Here is a 24,602-nt window from a genome sequence, read left to right as displayed (position 1 = left end):
ACTATGTCTCCGTCAGACTCTCCAACTGATAACAAAAGTTTCCCTCCATCTATTCTATCAGCTCCCCCTCACGCCTTGAACTACTCCTCCGAGTCCAAATATCTTTCTGCCAAACTAATGTTGTGTTCCCTCTTGAGTCAATGTATTCATCTGCAGGAGAACTGAAAGGGGCAACGTTTACAGGGCTGTGGATTTGGGACTAATTGGATAGCTCTCAGAGAGCCAATAGATATAATGGTTTCCATTCGACTGTAGGACCCTCTGATTCAATGATTTCACCGATTGCGTTCTCTGCTGGAGGGATATTATTAAACTAACCGGATCCTTATGTTGAGATGGACAACTATCCGGTGATTAAGTGAGTGTTGCTTTAATATCCCGGTCATCGCAAAGAAATATACTGGACTCATCAAATTCATTGTCTCCAAGCACCATAGGCAATTTGCACTGCATCAACTGTATGCTACTAATTTAATATCCTGCGGGAGGTGAGTAACCACAAGAAAATCAATTTTAGATGAGAAAAGGAGACATTTTGCCCTGAGCTCCTAATAACTAAGTGCAAACTATAGGAAATCAATCCAATTTAGCAGTCAGATTAATGGTCTCTGATGGAATTCACTTAATGGAATGCAAGTTATCTGATCTGCAATAGTTCCCATGTTATAGGCTTCAATCTCTTCTTAAGATGTCTGCTTCCTATATTGTTGATTACATATGCAGAATGTTGCTACTCTTGCAGATTGTTAATTAAAGAGCACAGCCCCAGTTTTAAGGACCCATTCATAAAACTTACATTTGAGGCCATTGTGACTTGTTCCATCTGCTCTGCCACATCATGAAAGCTGCAGCCAAATTGCCCCTCAACCTTCCAAATACAACCATAACTTTCGAAATGAAATTGGTTGTACATTTGGGAAGGAGAAATCTGCAAGAGTTGTAAGACAAGAGAAAGGTAGTGAGAACTATAAATCGTAAATAAAAACAGCAAAATATTATTTTTAAAAACACCCTGGAGGACAGGCAGCAGCTGTGGAGAGAATGCAGTGGACCCCGCATTACAACTGCTTGGGAAACGGAAATCCACCCTTACGTATTTCACAAATCACTTCCAAAAATTTTGAGATATGGATTAACAAATTCTCTCTTGTGCAATGAACCAAACACAAAATGCAAAAGAAGGACCAAATGTCATCAAATTTTGTCACATCATCATGATATTGAAGGTTTTCTAGAAGCACAACCACCTCGTTAGAGAGGGATGGGGGGGGGGGGGGGGAGGTGGTTGGGATGTGTTGTATTAATATTCAAATTCATGAGCTTCCATCAGAATCTTTTATTAGAGTGTGGAACTAATTGAGTTTTCTTTAAAAAGCCGCACGGTTGCAATGCGTTGGATGGCCTTCTGTGCGATATCACTCCATCGTTTCAATTGCATGTTATCCATATTCATACTACATAGCAAATGCCAGATTTCTAAATAACCACTGCAGGCACGTATATCTGGGGATAAGGCAGCTTGGCTGGTCAATGTCATTCCACCTACACCTGGGCCTGTTGCTGCCTTCCAAACTCAATATTGAATTCAACAGCTTTAAAAATGTTAAAACGATATTGAAAATGGTTATGTCCAGGTTCAGGAACAGCTTCTTCCCAACAACCAACAGACTATTGAACACTAAGAACTCTGGACTATGAACTGCCTGGGTTGCATTAGGGACAAGGGGTTATGTTTTGTTTTTGCACTGTTTTGTCTTTTTTTATTTATTTAAATTCTTTTTTGTATTTATTATATTATATATTGGGTGCTGTGTATACAAACCTGTTGTGTTGCTGTTGCAAGTAAGAACTTCATTATTCTGTTTCAGTACATTTGTCAATAAAACTCTCTTGACTCTTGATTCTTGAACAGTTTTAGTGCTGGCTAGTTTTGTTTGATTTTATCCATTAGTAATATTAACTCAGCATTTCTCTCTGCGTCAACACTGCCTGAGCTGTAGGATGTTTCCCACAGATCTGCAGTTCGCAGTTTTTACAGGTTCCTTCTTTATGCTTTCTAACTTTGTCAACCTGTCAACGAGATGACCTCTTATCACCAAGCTGCACTCTTATCAGGCATTGTTTGTCTTATCCATCCCTCCCATTTCCTCTCAACTTATAACTAATTTGTTTTCTCTCCTTCCCAGTTCTGACAAAGGGTCCTTGGCCAGAAACATTATTGAAATGTTATTATCCCCACCAGGGGCGGAAATCCCGGGGGGTACAGGGGGGACACGCCCCCCCCCCCCATGCTTTGAGGGGTGGGGGACAATCGCCCCCATGTTTTGTCATCAGGACTTTATCAGCCGCTTTCTAAGGGCTGAATCAGCCCATTCGCGGGAACTTTCAGCGCCCGTCGCGGCTAAAAATCAAACCGCTGCATCGAGGCGATCATGGCTACCGATGTTGAAGCCTCCACCGGCTGATGAAAGACCCCATGAATGGGCCCATTCCAGCCCACGGCCGAAGCCTTGCATGCATCTCGCTCTCTCCTCCAGCCCAGCGCGCCGCTTGACTCGGGGGTGATTCGGTACAGCGTGGAGTCGGCGCCCGATGAGCAGAGGGAACGGGGACCGGGTCACCGCCAGGGATACGGTTCTCTAACTGGAAGGCGGAGGGGCTGCTGCGGCTGCTGGCAGGTACACAGAGAGAGAGAGGCCACTTGGCCCGGGTGTTGCTGCTGCCTCACATCGCTAGGGACACGGGTTTAGATCCTGACTCCGGGCGCTGGCTGTACGGAGTATTTTTCTCCCCACTAGCGCCTTGTCTGATGTTGATCTCACCCTTGCTGCTGAACAGACGGAGCACCAGCACCGAGTGCTCACTCCGCCACCTTTCTCGCTTAAGTTTATCTTGACAGTGGGTCTCCACAGGGCCCACGGCTGAAACCTCCGTAGCCTCGCGTGTGTGCGTGTGAGTGTGCGCATTCGTGTGCAGCCGCCAAGAAATTGTGCCCCTCCCCGGTCCCCCTCGGTCCCCCCCATGTTTTGATAGCGATTTCCGTGCCTGCTCCCTATAGATGCTGCCAGACCCATTTAGTGTTTTCAGCATGTTCTCAAATCTTGACATCCAAAGGCCTTTCTGCTTCTAACTAAGCATAAACTTGAAATGGAATGGAACGCTCTCCACTCTGCCTAGAAAGCTCCAGACAATCCCAAGAAGCTCAATACCATTCACTACAAATAGTCCACTTGATTGGAATCCCATTCACCACTCAATGCGATACTTCAGTGTGCACCATCACAAAATAAGCTGCACTTAATCATCTGGGCCACTGTTAAAGCAGCTCCCAAACCCAGGACTTTGATCACCAAAGGGTCTAGGTTCTTCTCCAAGTCACACACCATCTTGATTTGAAATTTATCACTTACCGTTTCTCATCACTGGATCTAATTCTTAGAATTCCCTCCAAAACAAGGGTCAAACTGGTGGCTCACCACTGAAAGGTTTATTGGTGATTGTGAGATAATTGTGAGCTGTGCAATAATACAGTAACAAGGAGGCCTGAGGTACTAGATGAATGCAAGGTGTTAAGTATAAACATATTCCTAGTACCGAGACAGGGATCCATCTATTCACAGATTGACCTTTGTCGTGGTTGCATTGTGAACTGTTTAGTTTAAGTTTATTGTCAGCGGAAAGACAATATATGATTACAATCGGGTAATCCATAGTGTACAGATACGCGATAAAGGGAATAACATGAATACCGTTTGGTGCAAGATAAAGTCCAGTAAAGTCCGATCAAAGAGGATCTCCAATGAGGTAGATAGTATCTCAGGACTGCTCTTTAGTTGTTGGTTGGATGGTTCAGTTCAGGACGGTAACAACTGGGAGAGGAACTGTCCTTGAATCTGGAGGTGTGCATTTACACACTTCTATATCGTTTGCACTTGTGACTGTGACAATACTTCAATTAATTAATTAATTAATTCGTTAATTGGAACTGGGGATGTGCTGAGAAAGTAACAGGAATAAAACAAAAGGAAACAATAATGTTTTGAAAACACGTTAGCTCACAAATGATAAGAAGGAAAATTGTTTCATGATATTTTGCAATTAGTGGTAATCCGCAGATTATTTTGCAACTGATGTTTTCTACACTGGTCTAATCACTTATTCATGTTTCAGCAGATCCTTTGCACTTTAACAATCATTTATTTATGTTTTGAGAACTGATTCATTTCCACGCTTCTTATTCTTTCTCTTTCCTTATCAGACCACAAGAAGAGTGAGCGAATTTGACTGGACAGGTTGCTAACAACATGATTTTAGCTTGGTGCAGTTGAGGCAATGTTTGAACGGGCAGTTTACTGTCGCATCGCCTGTGAATTGTATTGTGCTTGCATTATTTTGAGAATGGAGAGTATGCCACAGTAAACTGCCCATGTATACAAAATTGCAAACTGTAGCTCTGTGTTGTTAGCAACTGATCTAACGGGTAATGATAACCGGAAACTGTCAAAAAGAAACCAACCCATCGCAGGGTAAAAAGGGTCAGAAGAAAGGTCTTGACCCAAAACATCACACATCCTCTTTCTCCAGAGATGCTACCTGACCTGCTGAGTTACTCAATCACTTTGTGTCTATCTTCGGTATGTACCAGCATCTGTCGTTTTTTTCTACACAGGGTAAAATGTTGCCCAGGCTAAACTAAAATCTTCCTATCTAAATTCACACACCATTTGGAATGGTAGGTGAAATAATGTCAGAAATAGAAATAAATGGGTCTGATCTAAGAAGTAAGTTAAAGGCAATAAAGAGAATGGATGAGAGCTCAAAAAATCAAAAGCAATCCAATCAGTTGTGGAAATAAGTTGCAGTAAGGGGCAGAGAACACTGATAGGAGTTGCCTATAAGCTCCAGACAGTGGCTGCAATGTAGGGCAATCAGGATATAATATTGTAATAAAAGCAATACAATAATCACAAGCGAACCTAATTTCACTTTGAAGAACTCTTGATAGCTTTCTGATTTTTATCTTTTATCTACCAACTCTTGATATACTGTCAGTATCTTCAGATACTGTTGTCTTAATTGCCTTAGCAAAGCAATCACAAAACAAGGATACATCCCAGCGAACTCTTTCTTGATTTAATGTGTCCTCTTTAGACAGTTCCTTCGGCTAAATCACACTTCTACTGTGGAATCCACTTAACTTAATTGATGGTCTTACTTCCCTGTAAGTACTGAGACCAGGGTCTTTCTTTTCCCTTCATTTCCATCCCAGCATATCTTAGTTTCCTAGAAGAAAAAGTTGACCTGATCTGTTTTACATGCTCCACTAAATCCATCTGTTAAAACTTTTATGTTGAAGGATCGTGGCTCGACATCTTTCTGTTCTTTTCCTTTTACAAATTGTCTTTCAACTTGTAAAATGGTGCAGTATCCAAACTATGCTAATACCCCTGGTTTATTTAATCTCAACTCATAATGTAACCCCATGAGAATCTCTGCTGCATTTCCTTTGTTTCCATTTTCTCTTTCCTTCCCCACCCAAGAGTTGCCCCATTTTAGTCACAATGTCCAAGGTCGGGAACTAGCGAGGATAAGGCTCCACCTTAAACTGAACACAAACAGTTGTCAACAAATTGCTCTGATCGGACCAGGATTGTCATGACGTGAGAGCAGTCACTGACTCCAGAAGTATTATCACCTGCGGTTTAGGGGTTAGCACATCCACTTGGCTCTGCAGGTTTTGGGTGGATGACCTATTCTGGTGTAAACCAGGCTTGTCATCACGGTGCAGAGGGAGTGCTACACAGTTGGATTTGATGGAATGGAACAGAGGACCCCACCTGCAGCAAACCCCACATGACCTTCTAAAGGGGACATGGAAGATCCCACAGCATCATTTAAAGGAAAATGTGAGTCATCCCAGGGGTCTTGGCTATTGTTAACCATCAGCCAACACTTAGATAGCCCATCTCTGCCTTGGGGATCTCCGAACCAATTTGACAGCTGCTTTCTCTATATTATGGTGGTAACAATAATTCCGAGTTAATTAACTGCTTTGGGATGGCCAAGATGGAATAGAATGCTAAATAGTTCTAACTTCTTCTTGCCTCTTTCTCTCTTTCTCTTTCTTTTATTGGTATCTGATAATTGATTGTATTGTTGTTTATTGTATATTATTGTATATATGTAACCCACAAGCTACCAAGCTTGACACTTTCAGCAGTCTTGGATTGGGATTCTTGGTCCTCTCACCCAAGCCATTGTTGGAATTTGTGGATAGATTGTACACTGGCATCAATTATGTTTTTACGGCAGAGATTGACAGATTCTTGATTTGTACGGGTATCAGGGATTATGGGGAGAAGGCAAGAGAATGGGATTGAGAGAAAAAGCTAGATCAGCCATGATTGAATGGGGGAGTAGAATTGCTAGGCCAAATTGCCTAATTCTATAACTTATGATCTTATGAATTCCTGTATCACTGCTCATGACCAGAAAATAAATCATCCCATGAAAGTTCATAAGTTCATAATAAATCATAATGATATAAACCTTCGTAGATGGAATGTGAGGCACCTGTTTCACACTCTGTCTGGTTCACTGTCAACTTTATGCTTAGTATTCATAGAACAAAGAACAATACAGACCAGGAACAGACTTCTCAGCCCATCATGGTAGTGCAGACCAAGGTGCCAGTCTAAACTATGCATGCACATGGTCTGTATCACAGTCATGTCTCAATTCCATCCTCTCCCCAATGCTTTGCCAATTTTCTTGTGGCCCCCATGTCACTGGTTCAGGTAACTTGTTTGCAAATTAAAGACCTCTTGGTCCCAGTACCACAAATGAATCTGCATGGATCCATCTTCAAGATGGGACCTAGACCCAGTTATGCTCACTTTAGATGCTCCCCACTAGCCTGATACCCAGGCTGATTGGCCTCTGACTCTAGCACTGGCCGGGTACATGACATAATGGTGCCAACCTCCAACAACGAGGTGTAGGAACAGACCAATTGAAATAGTCAAAGTTAAAGACCACAGGTAATCTTAGAGCCCCCACCTCCCCACCCCCCCCCCCCATCCTCCCTCCCCCCTCCCCCCCTTCCCCCCTCCCCTCCCCTCCCCCCCACTCCCCCCTCCCCCCACCATTCCACAGATGGATTCTTTTGGGCAGAGATACAGCTGAGAAATCCCAAGGTTTTCCCTGAGAGTTACGCAGGAGAAGCAGGGTTAACCCTTAACATTGTAACTCCACTAAGATTTGCTTTTGGTTAGGAGGACCCTGCAGGTGGATGCCACTGGGAATTTGAAGGTTACATCGGAGATGTGACAGTGGCAGTGATAAAATTGCTTGGTTTGGTGAAGAACTTGGAAATCACGAGCTGAGCGTTCTAACGAATCGCAAAATAAGGAATGAGAGCGAGAGCTGCCCTCTGGATTGCGTGAAACTTGCACACCAGTGTAAAACTCTCCTGGCTCACCAGGTGTTTGCATTTTGTAATCTAACACATATCCTGAGGGCTCAGTGTTGGAACAGACTGCTGTTGGTGATGTAGCTGCCATTTATCCAATTTAAAGCACTTTTGACAGCAGTGTTAGCATGTAGATCATTACCTTCTTATTGCGAGGGTAAGAATGGCAAAAGTAATCGGAGTCCTTTGAAACATTGTCTGGGGGATATGGGGGGGAGTGTTGCTCTTTACATTGTACAAGAAAGTTGGGGATGTAGGCTTTAGATTATTACACCTTTACTTTGACCGAGTTACATCCATGCCAGCAATCTGTGCGTCATGATGGGCTGTTTGTAGAGCGATGGTGGAAAGACATTGCCATTGAGTTCCGGGCGGTCAACAGAAAAAAACTATTCACACTGCTCAGTGGAAAGCAGGACTAAGCCTAGAGATCAGAAGCAAGCTTTCAGAAGTGAAGACTGGAAGCATTCCAACCCACTGTGGGAGAGGGCAATGTGGAACACAGGCTTAAGGGAGGGCAATTGTTGATCTTAGGTCTGAGACTTCCATTCACCAGAAATATCACTAGATTATGTGATAAAGATGGGACTTGGAGTTCAGTCACAGACCTGGTGTGGGTCTGTTGACGGAAATGGCTTTAGAAGATCAATGGTCCAATCCTGTTGGCTGATGGAAAATTTCTGCAAATATCCTATTCACGGCGATTGGATGAACATTACCCCTTGATCAGTTCCGAAGCATTTTGATCTCACCAAGACCTTTAGTACTCTTGTTTCTTTGGAATCTTTGAATCGTTGCAATTGAATGCCAATTTCTTCAAGCTGGTAATAAACCGAGACTGCAAATTTATACATCAGCATCTTTGCTCTTCACATTAATGTGGATTCAGTCGATTGGTCTTTTTTTTAAACCAGCAGCAAGACGCGATGTCGTAATATTCACATTCACCAATCTCTGCTGCCTCTGCACCTCCACTGCACCATTCTCTGCTCCAATCACTTCAATTCTCCATCACCAATGGTGTGTTAAATTGCAGATTGGAACGGCGTCTTCCCGAAACTCATTATACATTTTCTTTCGTTGAAGAGATAAGCAGCTTCACATCATTAAACAGAATCCGAAGCTGTTGTCAGCTGATAAGGTCGGATAATCCTAACTGAATGGCACAATTCTCCATCGCTTGCAACTGCGGTGATATTGAGAATGCAAGTTGTAGGGGATGAATGGGAGAGTGCCTGTCTCTGTCACCGGAATGAGGGGGCTCTGAGGAAAGGCTCTGGATGGTCCCTATTGCACTGGCTCAATGGAACCTTCCATCAAGCCCTTTGTGCCCAGCATCCTTGGGTAGGAATCAATCTGAAGAACTTGTAGGTGGAGGGATGGACTTAAATACATTAATGTTTCTCCATCCACTTGCCTGTTAGAGATATGCCCCTCCCATCACTAAGGCTGGTATAAAAGCAGCTACAGCACAGATTTTGCTGTTAGTTACTGGCTGTGGGGTTGAAGTTACTGAGTCGTCCTCCATCCACCATTTGGATCTATGCTTTCTCTGGCAGCCTAGAGACCACCCTGCACTGGAGGAGAAAGTGAATTTTAATTAAAGGGCATCCTAGCAGGACTGAACAGTGAGTAGGATTTTTGGGGTTATTGTGAACTGTTTTGGCTGGGTGTGCTGGAGGCTTCATCCCTTTGTGTTTGGAGCTATGTTTCTTGCTGGCTTTACTTCCCAAAGAGGCTTTTTTGAAGTGGACAGCATGGGATTGACATTCTCCGCACGTGCTAAGAGCCAGATAATCGATCCTCGATAATATTGTTGTGTACAGTGGGTGTGGGGGCTTGTAAACATTAGCTGCTGAGGTGGAGACAGATTTGAGGGGTTTGAACCGGGATTCGTGTCGAGCTTGTTCGCGATCCAGGGGTTGGGAAGATATCGTCGGTTGATTTGGTCCATTTCTGTGCGTCGAGAAGTTAGGGTGGATTCAGCCTCGTGGCCCGCAATAGTGCCTGCTGATACTGACCGCGCCCGCACTCTTTCCAATCTCCTGACTCTGTCGCACTACAGTGCAGGAAGTTGGATTTCAATAGCAGAGAGATCTTATTAATACTAGGGCTTTGAATATTAGCATTTGTACATGACTTTGTATGTATAAGTGTACATTTATGTATGCCTCTGTGTGTCTGTGTGTGTATAGATGTCAATGTGTGTGTGTGTGTATGTGTGTGTGTGTTAGACTCTTAGAACTAGGAGTTACATTTTACTTAGCAAAGTTCCCTCTTGCTTTTGACATTAAATCTGTGTCAAGGCTTCTAAGAAAGAAATGTCTTTCCCATTTATTCCTCAGTGGGAGCTTTGTCCCTTCATTTCAGAGGGACTGACATGTCTCCTGTAGAGAGAGAGAAAAGTTTTACATTTGCAAAGGAGGACATTAATTCACTCAGTTGCCCTTCAGAGACGAAATAAAATCGTTGTTTCTCTTAAAATAAAAAACATCTAATATTGATAGGGATTTACCTGCAAATTTGTATTTTCTACACGAGAATTGTTAGGCTTTCGTTTAATGCAGTCAGAAAGGGAGAAAATATCTTGAAAGTAAATTTATTTGTGACAAAATGATCAAACAAGTTTGTTTCATAAAGAGTTTTATGTAGAATTTACATCCGAACGGTAATTTGAGAAGAACAAATGGGTATTCAGCACCAAAGAGAATCTTTTATATGAAAGGAAAATCCCAGGCAGGAAGTTTTATTCTCTTTAAGTTCAAAAACAAAAAGAGACAAAAGAGGCTCAGAGTCAAAAGAAAATGTCTGACTTGTAAAGAGAGAAAAAAAATCAATGGCATCTTTATTGAAAAGTAGAATCAGCCCACGTCTTTCTATTTTGGGGAGAACTTTCACAGACCCGTTGCTGAGACAGAGAGACCTTGTCAGTAAGCCCTTTATTAGTGAGAGCAAGTTCAACTGCTCGAAGTTCTGGAGACACACAAAATGGCACCTGGGTGGGGCAGTTTCCTGAGACAGAAAGAGACACAGGCAGACAGACAGAGAGAGAATCCTGGGTTTTAACAGAGTATTTGGGAATGGGGATTCCTTCCAGGCAAGGAAGAGTTATTTTGAATGTGACAAATGTGAAAAGTGGGATTCTTTCAAAATTTCAAGCATTAAAACAAATCTGGAATGTAAACAAAGTGTGTGCATGTGAGGGACAGTGTGGGGAGGGGGAGAAGTATGGAGAGAGGAGGGGGGGTAAAAGAAAGAGGAGAGAGAGACAGATGGGGGGTAGAGGGGAAGAGAGACAGGAGGATAGGAGAGAGAGTGGGGGAGGGTGGAAGAGAAAGGGGCAAGGAGGGAGAGGTGATGAGGAGAAAGGGGGAAGGGGAAAGAGATAGCAAGGGTAGACACAGGTAGTGAGAGAGGGGAGTTAGTGAGAGAGAGAAAATGATGGAGAGAGATGGAGAGAAGAGAGAGAGAGTTTTGAGAGGGGAGAAATAAAAAAAGGATGAAAAAGATAGAAGTGGGGAGAGAGAAGGGTGATAGAGATGGGAGAAAGAAAGATGGGAGAAGTGTGAGAGAGAGAGCAGGCAGAATGAGATAGAGGTAGGATGAGAGAAGGGAGAAAACAAGAGAGAGAAGTGTTAGAGGAGAGGGGGAAGTGGGAGAAAGGGAGTTAGGATGCAGAGAAAGGTGGCAAGGAGCAAGGAAAGAGAGGCAGGGGAAAGAGGAGGCAGGAAAATGGGAATAGAGGGAGAGAGGGTGAGGAGAAGGGGTTAGAGTTGGGAGAGAAGGGAAGAGAGGGAGAGGGTAGGGGGTGATAGAGATAGGGCAGAGAGGATTAGGAAGGAGCGAGAGAAATGGGGAGGGGAGTGGGATGAGAGATGGAAATGGAGAGAGGGGGGAGAGAGAGGAAGGGGAGAGAGAGGAAGGGGAGAAAGAAAGAGAAAGGGAGAGAGAATAAGGTGTTAAAAATGGGAGAGATGAAGGGAGAGAAAAAAGGCACAGGGGAAGGGAAGAGAAAGCGAGGGAGGCAAAGAGAGAAGAAAGGGAGAATGGGGTGAGAGGGTGAAAGAGGATGGGAGACATTGAGGAGAGAGTGTTAAAGAAAGAGGAGTGGAGGAACGATAGGGAGAGTGAGAGGGATGGAAGAGGGGGTATGGAGGGGAAGGGGCAAAAAGGAGAGGATGGAGAGAGGGAGGGGTGGTGGGATTGAGATGGTAGAGATAGGATGTGAGAAAGATAGGGAGAGTTGAGAGAAAGAGAGAGGGGCATGAAAAGATGGATGAAACAGGGAGAGAAGAGAGTGAGAAGGGAAAGAGAGGGAGGAATGGGTGTTAAAGGGAGGGATAGATAGAGGGAGGCGAGAAAAATGGGAGAGAGAAATGGAGAGAGAAAGAGTGGGGAGAAGAGAGGGAAGGGCGGGAAGGGCGGGAGAAAGAGGAAATGAGAGGGAAAGAGTGATCGAGACGCTGAGAAAGAGTTGGGAGAAGGATGAAAGAATGGGAAAGGGAAATGGAGAAACGAGGAGAAAGAACGCAAAGGGTTAGGGACGAGAGAAAGGGAGAGGAGTAAGAGAGAGGGAGAGGATGGAGAGAGAGGGAGATTGACAGATCAAAAGAGAAAGGCTGGAGAGTGTGAGGGAGAGTGGGAGAATGTGAGGTGAGAGGTGGGAGTGACAGAGGGGGCAGAGAGCGAGGGGAGTGGATGGAGAGAGCTGGAGAGAGAAGGAGGAGGGTTCAGGAGAGGATGGAGAAGAAAGGAAGAGAGGAGGAAGCAAGATAGGGAGCATAAAGGATGCCAAGGTAAGGAAAGGGGACCAAAAAATGTGTAGCAAAAGATGTGAAAGTGTGTGAGAGGAGGGGAAGGATAGAGAAAGAAGGGTTAAGAAAAATAAAAAGGAAATGGAAGCTTGAGGGAGTAGAGTGAGGTGAAGGAGAGATGGGAGAGGGAAGGAAAGGAAAAACAGGAGATTGGGGAGTACAAGTGGTAGGATGGCCAGGAAAGGAAGGAGTGAGAGAGATGCAAAGGGCCAAGAGAGATAAATGTCAAGGAGGGAGGGAATAGGAAAGAAGTGTGGTGGTGATTGTGGGTTGGAGAATGAAAGGGAGAGTGTGAAAGAGGTGGAATAAAATGATGGAGAGAAGGAGGAAAGAAAATAAAAAAGAGTGAAATAAGATAGATATACAAACAAGGAAGGGGAGAGATGGCCAAAAGAAAGGAAGGAGGGGGATAGTGCCAAGAAAGAGGGGAATGGAGGGGGAGTGAGAAAAGGAAAGTGTGGAAAAGTAGGATCAATAGGGAAGGAGACAGAGTAAAAATGGGAGTGGGTGGAAGGGAAATGAGAGGGAGTTGGGGTGGTGGGGGGGGGGGGGGTAGGGAGTTATGGGAGGCTTGTCTAATCAAACTCTGTTAAGTGGGCATTTTACCTCTCTGAGTTTGTTAAATTATTTCCTCTGCCAAAGCACAAGCGCGTGAAATGGCAGACGTGGGCTGTAAATAATCAGAGTTTGATGTTACATAAGTGCAGTACAGGCCATGGAATTGCTGCCGTCAGCTCTTGCGGGCGGTGCTGCTGCTGCTGATACGCTTTGCACATCAGTTTCACAGTGGCGCTGTGGCGGAGCTCTGCATTGCAAGAGCCAATATCTGGCTGTGAGACGCAGCGCCGGTGAAAGTCAGAACCAAGTGGACAGCTTTGGTACTGCACGCTCCACTCCATGCAACACTTTCTTTTGTCGATGCTAAAGTTATTTGATTTATGCTCCGCCTTTAAAAGAGTTCTTTGTGCTATTCTCCCTCCTGCTAGCAAGGAACCCTTGTTTGTTCCATGGATGGTTTGAACTTTTCCTGCTTCCCCCCACACACATCCCACCTGTCGTTCCTCCGAGTGGCTTCCACTTAAGGGTCTAAGACCACTCACCTCTCCAAAGTGTAAATAGAAATTCAGGAAAAACTACTTCAGAAGAGAACAGGGAGAACGTGAAACTCACTCCTGCTGCATTGAAGGTGCAGGCAAGGTGTTTCACTGAAGGACTGTGTGGTTGGGCTGGGGACCGGATCTGATGTAGAGATGTTTCATGCAGCACAAGGCAGGACTGATGGATGTAGTGATTGACCTTCTCAGCAGAGGTTGCACTCTTGCAGAGAAAGACACAGAGACTGCTAAACAAGATGAGACCCCATGGTATTAGAGGGAAGATACTAGCATGGATCAAAGATTGGCTAAATGGCAGAAGGCAAAGGGAAGGATTATAAGGGGATTTTCTGGTTGGATACTTTTCCCAGTATCTAATGGTGATCCGCAGGGGGTCGGCGTTGGGGCTGCTACTCTCCATGTTGTATATCAATGATTTGGAGGTTGGAACTGATGGCATTGTGGCCAAATTTGCAGATGATACTAAGATAGGCAGTGGGGCAGGTAGTTTGGTGGAAGCAGGGAGTCTGTAGAAGGACTTTGGATAGATTGAAGAGTGGGCAAAGAAGTGGCAGATGGAATACAGTGTAGCAAAGTATGTGGGAGAAGATTCAGAAATCAGAGGTACAAAGAGACTTGGATTGCTGGTGCAGGATTCTGAAAAGGTTAATTTGCCGATCCTGATGGCAAGTTAAAATGATCTAATCTGCCTAGCCGTACATGATCCATATCCCTCTAATCCCTGCATTTCCACATGCCAATCTAAAAGCTTTTAAATGCCATTCCATATAATTCCATGCCATTTCATGTTATTCCAAGTTAATCTATGCCATTCTCTGCCATTCTGTGTATTCTTTGCTACTCCATGCCATTCTGTGTTATTCCAATCCAGTCCATGTTATTTCATATCATTCTGTGATATTCCATGTCATTCAATGCCATTCTGGATGCTGATATAATACCAAATGGAACTGAGATCCTGGGCTGATTGGATACGGTTAGAGGCCCCATCTCCCAGGGTCTTTGGCCAACAGCAGGATGTCGGGATTAGAGGATTAGTCACATATCAGTGTCATCGGTTTGGTGGGTGGATGAAAAACATTCTAGATACAGGATAAGCAAGGTAGAGCTCGAGGGTTCGAGAGTGCCTATTAATCGTGGGCCAATTGGATGTCTGGCTGTTGCTGATGGAGGAGTGGGGCCGAAGGCAGGACTCTGGGCAATTTATCAGCCCATCAGCTGATGTAATGGGATTTAGAATAACTTACAAATATCTCCAAAGTCTCTATCTTTAAAAGCAAAATGTCATTACCAAAGATCATAGAGAGCGGAGAGGATCTTTGGTCATTATTCAACCATTCTGATCTGATTTCCCATGTTACAGGAAGGCTGAATATAAAAGGATTCAGGCCCATTAGAGGCATTTGATTGGATTTGTGAGATGCAAGTAGTAAATTCTTTAATGGTGAAATTGACAGAACTGGGAGAAAGTGATGTAATCTACCACTCTAACACTGACAAATCTTTTGCTTTATTCTGCTTCTCCAGAGCAGCCATGAGCAACGAGTGTGAACTGTACGAGAAGAAGTTTAAAGATGTGACCCTGCACCATTTTCGAGGGGGACTCTCCGCTCTCCTCAACTTTGCCAACTACGTCAATGCCTATGGGTACAGGGATCTGGAGGAGTCGGAATGCACCGAGATCAAGACGGTGCTGGAGACTGCCCACAAGGCGATGACCAAAGCTGAGGATGCGGCCGGAAGTTTTATTGAGTCGCTGATGAAGGACACCCTGCAGCTGGCCCTGGACTTCGACAAGGTCAAGTTGAAAAGGAAAAACCTGAAGGAGAGCCTGCAGGCCAAGAAGTACGAGATGATGTTATTGGAGAACCAGAGGTTCCAGGTCAGCGACCAGCTTCAGGCCGCCAGAATGTCCCTGCAGCACACAGAGAACGCCCTGAACGCCGCTGAAGTGAGGAAAGGAGAGAAGACAACTGGCAGGGACATGGGGATCGGCCTGATACTGCTCGCTCCTTGTGTTGGTAAGAGGTGCTCAGCCTGCTGATTGATACAGGCGCACAGATCCATTGGGTTGTAAGGTGAGGTAAATGTCCTGGCTGTCCAAAGCAACGTGCAAGTATGCAGGCTGTGTCCACATTATTCTCGCAAATATCTCATGGGACCTTCCAAGGAGGAGGTTGAAAGAAATGGATGGGCTTCAGAGGAGGCAGTTTCTTTCACAGACTGCGCTCCTCTCAGGCATATGTAGGAAGGTCCTACCATGCTTTTTCAGCCAGCAACAATGTGGCAGATGCGCGTCTTTACATCAACCGCTTTCTCTACAACACAAATTAATTGGTCCTTGCCATGTGGCTGTGTGTGGAATTTTGCTGTGAATCTATATTTAGTTTAGTTTAATTTCGTTTAGAGATACAGCACAGAAACAGGTCCTTCGGACCACCCTGTCTGCATGGACCAGCAATCCCAGCAATCTAGGGACAATTATACCAAGCCAATTAACCTTCAAACACGTACCCAGAGAAAACCCACACAGGTCATGGGTAGAACGTATAAACTCTGTACAGACAAGCATCCGTAGTCAGGATTGTACGCAGGTCTCTACCGCTGCAAGGCAGCAACACTACCGCTGCGCCACAGTGAGTGTCTGCTGGATTTTTTTACAGCAGTAAACACAAGCCACAAATACATCACATCACTGTGGGCGAAAAGGCCTGTGGGCCTGGCTGACTTTAGTTCCATTTCCCTCATTCATTGGTGAGATTGCTTTGCCGGTGTTTCGGCTATCAACCTATTCCACTGGGGTGGCCTTGGGGTTAAACTGCATGAAATCTCAGCCTTGAGCAAGGAGGAAGTCCAACAAGAGGCGAAGCTTGGCTACTGCTGGTGTGGGCAATGGTGCTTCATCTTCTGGGATCTTGCTTTTCACTCCAGCTAACCTCTGGGCTCTGGGTGCCTGTGCTCTTGATGTGGATCATTCTCAGTGTCTGATGGATAATGTTTGTCACTCAGATGGCCACAACACTGGGAAAGTAGTTGTGGAAGACTCACCCAGTGACCCCAGCTGGAGAATGCACAGGTTTCCTCAGGACCCGCTGAGAACGACAGCGACAGGTAGGACATAGCGGGTCTTCTACAGAAGACACCCGCCAACCGCAGAAGAGTTGGATGGGGCTGCGTGTCTATCTGTAGCAGACGACCTTGGGCACAGGGGGCCTGGTTTCCACCTGTACTAGTCCACGGTGTGCCAGCTTTCCATGGGTGTAACATTCACCTGCAGCAGGCCAACTTGAAAGGACCACACGTGACTAATCATATTGATTACTCTTGGGCACATTGGAGTTAACTATACACTGGGCAAATTACTAAGTATGTGCTTGCACCAGTCCAGCCTTAGACACAATTAGGTGCTTTGCCTGTGCCAGACCACCTTGACACATGAGATAGAACACTGGAGAAACTCGGTGGGTCAGGCAGCATTTGTGGAGAAAAGGAATAGGTGAAGTTTCGGGTCGAGACCCATCTTCAAACTGAGAGTCAGGGGAGATTTGTGCTGAACCTTTTCATCCTTTCGTTTCCCTCTCCTCTGATTCTCAGTCTGAAGAAGGGTCTTGACCTGAAACGGCACCTATTCCTTTTCCCCGGAGATGCTGCCTGATCTGCTGAGTTACTCCAGCATTTTGTGTCTCTCTTCAGTGTAAACCAGCATCTGCAGTTCCTTCCAACACATCTTGACATAGGGGTGTTTGTATCCTGAATGTCAAAAACACTATGGAGGATGGAATTGGGAATAAAAACAGCAAGTTTTGGAAACGCACAGCAGGTCAGGCAGAACTGTGCATCCGGGATCTTCCTGTCCCATCTACCATTTGCGACTCCTCAGGTAACGAAGCAGTCCACAACCAAATGAAGCAAGACATGGACAATATCCAGTCTAGGGCTAGTAGGTGGCAAGTAACATTAGTGCTATGCAAGTGCCAGACAATATCAAACAAAAGGAAATCCAGCTATCACCCCTTGACGTTGAACTGCAGCAACTCACTGGGACTCCTTAGGCATCACTTCTCAAACCCATAAACCTCTAGCAGCTAGAAGGACATGCTCCGCAAGAGCATTGAACACCTTTACATGAAAGTTGCCCTCTGAATACTACTCCATCATCACTTGGAAATATATGGTCGTTCGCTCACCATCACAGGGTCAAAATCCAGGATTTCTTCCCGAAAAAGTGATGCACAAAATCAAGTTCTGCAATGGTTTAAGATGGTAGCTCATCGCCACCTTCTCAAGGGCAAGGAGGGGTGGCAATCCTCCATTGTCAGAGTGACGCCTAGCACAAATTGGAGGAACAGCACCTCGTATTTCGCTTGGGCAGCTTGGTGTCCCAGAGGTATAATATTGATTTCTCTAACTTCAAGTAACCCTTGCTTTCCCTCTCTCTCCATCCCTTCCCCATCCTAGTTTTCCAACCAGTCTGACTGTCCCTCTGATGAAATTTTAATTCTGTATGCTTTGTTGTCACCTTTCCCTAGTTAACAATTATCTATTCTACATTTTCCTTGATTCTCATCACCTTTGATGTCTCATTTTCACACCTTACTTCCTTATATCTGTGTCTCCCCCTCCCCTGACTGTCAATCTGAAGAAGGGTCTCAACCCAAAACGTCACCCATTCCTTCTATCCAGAGATTCTGCCTTTCCCACTGAGTTACTCCAGCAATTTGTGTCTGTCTTCGGTGCAAACCAGCATCTGCAGTTCCTTCCTACACATCCCACCAGGATGTTGCCTGGAATGGAAGTTTAGTTATGGGGATAGATTGGAAATGCTGGGATCATTTTTCCTGGAGTAGTGATTCAAGGTGAGATGAAGGAGTTTAGCGGGGGTTTGAGGGGTAGGGGTTTTTACACGGAGAGTGCTTGATATCTGGGATCTGCTCATAAAGGAAGCAGTGGGATCAGATACAATCACGGGATTTAAGGAACATTTTCACCATTTACACGGGTAAATTATATTAGCCTTGATGTGCAAAAAGGTTGCCGTGGATGTAGTGGGCAGAATGATTAATCTCTGTGCTGTTCTCTAAAGTTCATTTATGGTTCCTGAGTTACACAGATTTTGCAAAGAAGAGATCGAGAGGCATTAGGCTCAGGATATTCTAGTCGGAATCATTCTCACTGTGAATTAAATTTCTAGGTTAAAGTATTTGGGTTATCCTGTGGATCACACCCCCCACAGCAAACGTCACAAACACACGGCTGAAATTTGTGTTTCTTTACCGATAACCAACCATGATCTGACTTGCCTCTCTCCTTCCAGGGATCCCCATGACAGTCGACTACAACAAAGAGCTGAAGAGCACGAGGAAACTGTTGAGGGATGTCGAGAAACAGTTGTACAAACTCAAGGACACCGTCAAGGAGAAGGAAGAGGAAATGACGAAAGGCAACAGTCAGATCCTGGAGAATAGCAAGGAAACCAAAATGTTGAAGGACAACTTAGCCCAGACAGAGATCGAGGTGGAAAGAATGCAGATGGTGGTTGGGGCCCTGAATGACACCAAGACCAAACTTAAGTTCTGTTACAACTATCTCTATGGTCTCCAAGGACTTGTGGAGGTGTTGTATCAGAGCAGTGAGGATATATACAGCCTGGATCCCATCAAGGAGGCAATAGAGGACACTTTGATAGCCATCCAGCAGCCAAACTCCCACAATGAGTTGTTAACCTGCAATGTAGATGTCCAGAAGGTAGCCACAGGTCTGAGAGCAATCCAATATCAAATAGACAGGAAGCGAATCTGACAGCTCAGCTTGGGCCAATCCCACCACCGCCCGCTGACTCTTCATCAACCGATGGGTGTGGAATAAGAAAGGTGGTGTGTCCCAGTGGGGAGAAACCAGGAGCAATTCTCACACTGTCAGGTTTGAGGGAACTAATTTACTAAATTTCAAACGATAAATATTTGGCGAAAAAGAGAAAATCTTTCAGGGCTGCGAAATACGAACTAAGGGTGTGGGATAGATCAGTATGGACACAAGAAAATAAGAGCAGCAGTAGGCCACTCAGCCCCTCAAGCCTGCCCCATCTTCAATATAATTACCGCTGACTTGTACTGGTCTCAATTATTCTGTGCCAGTTCCCCATACCCCTCAATTCCTCAATCTTAAAAATATTTATCTCGCTCCACTTTCAATATAATCAAATGATTTGGAGCTCCAAAAGGCTGGAACCTATCCAGTGGGCCAAATGGACTTGTTCAATGTTGGTAAACTCCATTGGATGTGTTAAAGCAATTGATTGGGACAATGTCATGTGCACACTCACCGCAGATAGCTGCAAGAACAGAGCAGATAGCCTTGAGGCAACCAGGTCCATCTACTGCAGGGTTTTTGCAGTCTTCCAGGCAAGTCCCTGGCTACAGCATGGGCTGCAGAGTTTAGGGTTGCCAACTGTCCCGTATTAGCCGGGACATCCCATATATTGAGCTAAATTGGTTTGTCCCATACGGGACCGCCCTTGTCCCGTATTTGACTGCTACTACTCGGGTTGAGGGGACTGTCAGGTCGGAGCGCCCGTCCGGCCCTGCCTCACCCGTCCCGATTTAGTGCAGCCCATGGAGTGCAGCAGCAGCGCCTCACCCATGGCCCCGTCGATCAGCAGCCGCCTACACTTACCGCCAACACCATCACTCCTCAGTTCATGAGTTGGATGGTGTGCCGGACTTTGCGCGGCCCCTGTGCCCAGGCCAAAACTCCTCAGCTGGCCCGCCGGGTGGGCTTTGTGTGCAGTCCAGCACCCAGGCCAACTCATCGTTCAACCAGCCATGGCTGTGTCGGTCAACGAATTGCCGTTGGGAATCGGTCCCTTATTTTGACCTTTTGTTCCTTATTTAGGAGTGAGAAAGTTGGCAACCCTACCAGAGTTCAGACTGAGTCAGTAGAGCCTCCAGAAGCTGAATGCAGCCAAGTACACCATTAAATCTGCAGTTAGCTTTGTTCACCCACCAACCTTCACCAACTTCTTCAGAATCATCTCAGGGTTAGTCAAGCTTCAGCCTGAGAGAAAAGCTTTGTCACGACAGGGAAGTTGAATTATCGGTGTCAGGTTATAGCAGGCGAAGGTGAGACCTGCATCTTTCACTACCCACAGCCATTGAGTGATGAAAAGCAGCTTCCCCGTCCTTCAATGTTCATCTCGCTGTCAATGATTCCTCCTCTCGGGGACCTGGGATTATTTTTGCGTGCCCGTAGAATTACACAGCACAGAAATAGGCCCTTCGGCCCACCATGCCTATGCTGACCATCACACACCCATCTATAGTAATCCCATTTACCAGCACTTGGTCTATTCTTTGGAGATTCCTCTCAATATTGCAAGGGTATTGCTGGCCTGTTATGCCAGAGATAGCTTCTAATCCCTGGTCTGGCTGCTAGTGCTTGGTGCACTATGGGCTCCCATCACCTTGACCCACTCATTCACCAACCTAGCCCTGCCATCTGCAGCGTCTAGGGAGTATGAAAGGAGGGGTGCTGGACTGACATAAATCCCCATGTGCCATCCGTCTAATGGAACAGCACGCAGTGACTGCCCTGATTTTACCTCCTTCCAGCCACACCTGATGTATTCATGACCACTAGAATGGTAATGAGAAATTAAACCAGTGTCTGCACCATATAACCACAGGCAGGTGAATCCACGGTCTGATGCCTTCCCCTTGGACCCCATATCCACTTTAACTCAGGAGCAGTGGGAGGGCAGAGGGCCTAATGTGAATCCAGTTTCCCAGCGAACCCTGAGGTGCAGGAGGGCACACCCAGTCCTCCCCACCATGAGAATCCCATGTCCCCTGCTGCATACCACATTGCGGGAACTTGCTGTGTACACAGGAGTTCTCCTGCTGCCTGCAGTCTAACAGACACCACAATTCAGAATGTTCCCAAGTGCAAAGAGTGTCATATATCCTGAGCCCATGGCAGGTTGCTATCAAAATTCAGGTACTTGTTTTAAGCAGAGATTACGGGCTGATAGGTCCATAGTTTGACCCCAAATGGGTGCAGATGGCAGGAACTCAGTGAAGCTCTCAATAAATGGGCCAACGTTCCAGCATTGATTCCTGCATCCCAGACTGCATCCTCCCACACCCTCGCCCCACTTCCTCCTTTGCGCTTTTTTAAATCTTCCTTAGGTGGCTCGGTGGCAAATATTACTGGATACTCGCTTCTGCAAATCTCATTTTTAATTGTTAAATATTGAATTGTAATTGTACTTGCTCAATTATGTTGTCTTTTGAGGCCGCACATTCCAAGTTAAACAGGATCTGCGGTTCTCGATCTGTTTTGTGGACCAATCTCGCTACGAGAGAGTTTCACTTTGACATCGCCAGGAGCGGTGATGACCAAAGATTGGTGGAGGGAAAGGTGTTTATGTTGTTGACTATACAAAACTCAAAATGATTGTAAAATAATTATATTTTTATTACAATACTTGGTTGCCAGTTGTTGGAGACATGAGCCAGTTGAAGAGATACTGAACATAAATGACAACTTTTATATCTTTATAGAATTATTCCCTGACCTTGATGTTGTTGACTTGTGTTAAGTAGCGATGTGTCACAGTCTAACCTGCCCCAATAACGGCCATTAGTGTTGGTCAAAGACCAACAATCCCAGGGCTAACAGGTTAGTCTGGTAAATGTGCTGAGTTAGTTCAAGTGACTCTGATACCACAAACAGCTTAATGTTTGATCGGGGCTTACTGGCCACCAGTGCCATTCTTATCCTCACAATTAACAACAAGGGACACATCCCAAACACTTTGTGGCTGAGATTTAAAGTCTGAGGATAGTAATGTTCCGATAACTGGTGTACATTTTACTCATTACTGATTTGTTTCATTGCACCTATTTGTAGAAAAAGAGCTTGATTTTCATTGCACAAAGTTTCTGCACCTTATGTTACACGTTCAATAAAGAATGCTGGAATAATTGTCATTGTGTGATGTGTTTGGGCGATGGATGAATGGTGTGTGAGTGATGGAATCCAGTTGCACTCCCAGAGACCCGGGCTGACTCACTGCTACCCAAAGCTGCCCTATGGTACAAACACAGCCACATGCTCATCAGCCCGAGAGAGGTCGCCTCTCCCGTATGAAGAAGGGAAGAGTTCCCCAGCTGTACCAGTGGAGATTCACCACTGAATTAACATCTCGATTCTGTCTGTGGAATCGAGCAGTACAAATTGGCTGCTGTAATGACAACACATCAACTGCAAATGAAGTAGCCCAGGCTTTGGACAACATTCGGGCATGGGCTGATGGATGGCAAGTAACATTTTCACCAAAAAAAGCATTGGCGATGACCACTTCTAGAGAGAGATTGTGACTACCTACCCTTGACATTCAATAGCATCACCATCACCATGTCCCGCATCATCAACCCTGGAGGGTCACCACTAAACAGACACTCAACTCAACCTGTATTAGAAACGCTATGGCTACAGAAGCTGGTACTGGCTGAGTATCCAGTGGTGAGTGACTAATCCCCCACACCCTGATACCTTTCCACCATCAACATAGCATGTAGGGAGTGTGATAGAACACTCTCCACTTGCCTGAGCGGGTGTAGTGCACACAACTCTCAGGAACGTTCTTTCCATCAGGACAGAGTAACCCCTTGCTCAGCACCCATCCACCGCCCTACACATTATTCTCCTCCACCTCTGGTGCACAGTGACTGCAGCATAGACTGTCTACGTTACTAACCCAGGGTATTTTAGTTTAGTTTAGAGACACAGCATGGAAACAGGCCCTTCAGCCCACTGAGTCCATGGTCAACCATCGATCGCCCATTCACACTAGTTCAATGCAATCCCACTTTCACATCCACTCCTTACACGCTAGGGGCAATCTGCAGAAGCCAACTAACCCACAAACCTGCATATCTTTGGGATGTGGGAGGAAACTGGAGCACCCGGAGGAAACCCATGCAGTCACAAGGAGAACATGCAAACTCCACACAGACACAGCACCTGCAGACAGGATGGAACCCGGGTCTCTGGCACTCCAGTGGCTGTCAGATGCACCACTGTGCCAGCTTGACCAACAACACCTCCCAAACCCATCAGCTCTGCCACCAAAGGGGAAGCGAGGCAGCCGGCACAGGGAAACACCACCTACAATGGTTTCCCTCCCAAATGGAATGGAAAAACGTCACAATTTCTTCATCGTCGCTGTCTAAAGCCCGGAATCCCTCCCCGGCATCACTACGGGAGTATCTTCACCAGATGTTCTACAGCAGTTCAGGGCAGTTCACCACCGCCTTCTCAAAGGCAATTATGGATGTGTAATAATTATGCATGTGGCCTAGCCAGTGATGCCCAGATCCTGAACGCTGAGGAGATATTTGCCACTTTAACCACTTATACTCCTCCACCCCCACTGTACAATGAAACCCAGCAGCATCATTGGCACATCGACGAAGACAAAACACAAAAATAGAAATTGTACACACATTCAACAAAACAGTGAAAAGTACAAATGTGTGTGAAAATATAAGACATTAGTGCAGAAATAGACAATTGGAAAACAAGTGTAGCAAAGGTACAGCAGTTATTATGGGTGACTTTAATCTACACATAGATTGGGCCAACCAAATTGGTAGCAGTGCTGAGGATGGGGATTTCCTGGAATATATACGGGATGGTTTTTTAAACCAATATGTAGAAGAACTGACTAGAGGGCAGGGCATCCTAGACTTGGTATTGTGTAATGAGGAAGGATTAGTTAGCGATCTTGTTGTACAAAGCCCCTTGGGCAACAGTGACCATAATATGGTGGAATTCTACATTAGGATGGAGAGTGACACGGTTAATTCAGATACTAGGGTCCTGAACTTAAAGAAAGGAGACTTTGAAGGTATGAGATGGGAATTGGCTAGGATAGACTGGCAAATTATACTTAAAGGGTTGATGTTGGAGATGCAATGGCAAAGATTTAAAGACCGAATGGATGAACTCCAAAAAGTGTTCATTCCTGTCTGGCGAAAAAATAAAACAGGGAAGGCTGCTCAACCGTGGCTGACGAGGGAAATCAAGGATAGTGTTAAATCCAAGGAAGAGGCATATAAATTGGCCAGAGGAAACAGTGAACCGGAGGATTGGGAGAAATTTCGAATTCAACAGAGGAGGACAAAGGGGTTAATTAAGAGG

At 45.4% G+C, this 24,602-nt stretch overlaps 1 protein-coding gene across 2 annotated transcripts; it reads left to right on the top strand.

Annotated features, from left to right (window-relative positions):
- Positions 1–8,940: 8,940 nt before the first annotated feature.
- Positions 8,941–22,382, top strand: LOC116976301. 2 transcript variants are annotated; one of them, XM_033026067.1, is made up of 4 exons: positions 8,941–9,099; positions 14,928–15,421; positions 16,410–16,511; positions 18,715–22,382. In XM_033026067.1, exons 2-4 carry the CDS (start codon positions 14,935–14,937, stop codon positions 19,197–19,199), a joined length of 1,074 nt encoding a protein of 357 aa, XP_032881958.1. In that variant the 5' UTR covers positions 8,941–9,099; positions 14,928–14,934; the 3' UTR covers positions 19,200–22,382. The 2 variants fall into 2 exon arrangements, with proteins under 2 accessions (XP_032881958.1, XP_032881959.1); XM_033026068.1 differs by lacking the exon at positions 16,410–16,511 and having other exon boundaries at positions 8,943–9,099.
- The last annotated feature ends 2,220 nt before the right edge of the window (positions 22,383–24,602 follow it).

The sequence above is a fragment of the Amblyraja radiata genome, chromosome 8, assembly GCF_010909765.2.
Source record: "Amblyraja radiata isolate CabotCenter1 chromosome 8, sAmbRad1.1.pri, whole genome shotgun sequence".
NCBI lineage: Eukaryota > Metazoa > Chordata > Chondrichthyes > Rajiformes > Rajidae > Amblyraja > Amblyraja radiata.
Note: the sequence above shows the minus strand (reverse complement) of the source record. Positions and strands in the feature narration are given on the sequence as shown.

What these genes read in the sequence shown, in the direction of transcription:
- LOC116976301 (XM_033026067.1), top strand. Translation starts at nt 14,935, where the DNA reads ATGAGCAACGAGTGTGAACTGTACGAGAAGAAGTTTAAAGATGTGACC. An exon ending in ACTGCTCGCTCCTTGTGTTG is followed by an intron (nt 15,422 to 16,409) that starts GTAAGAGGTGCT and finishes TTTGTCACTCAG; the next exon opens with ATGGCCACAACACTGGGAAA. An exon ending in GCTGAGAACGACAGCGACAG is followed by an intron (nt 16,512 to 18,714) that starts GTAGGACATAGC and finishes CTCTCCTTCCAG; the next exon opens with GGATCCCCATGACAGTCGAC.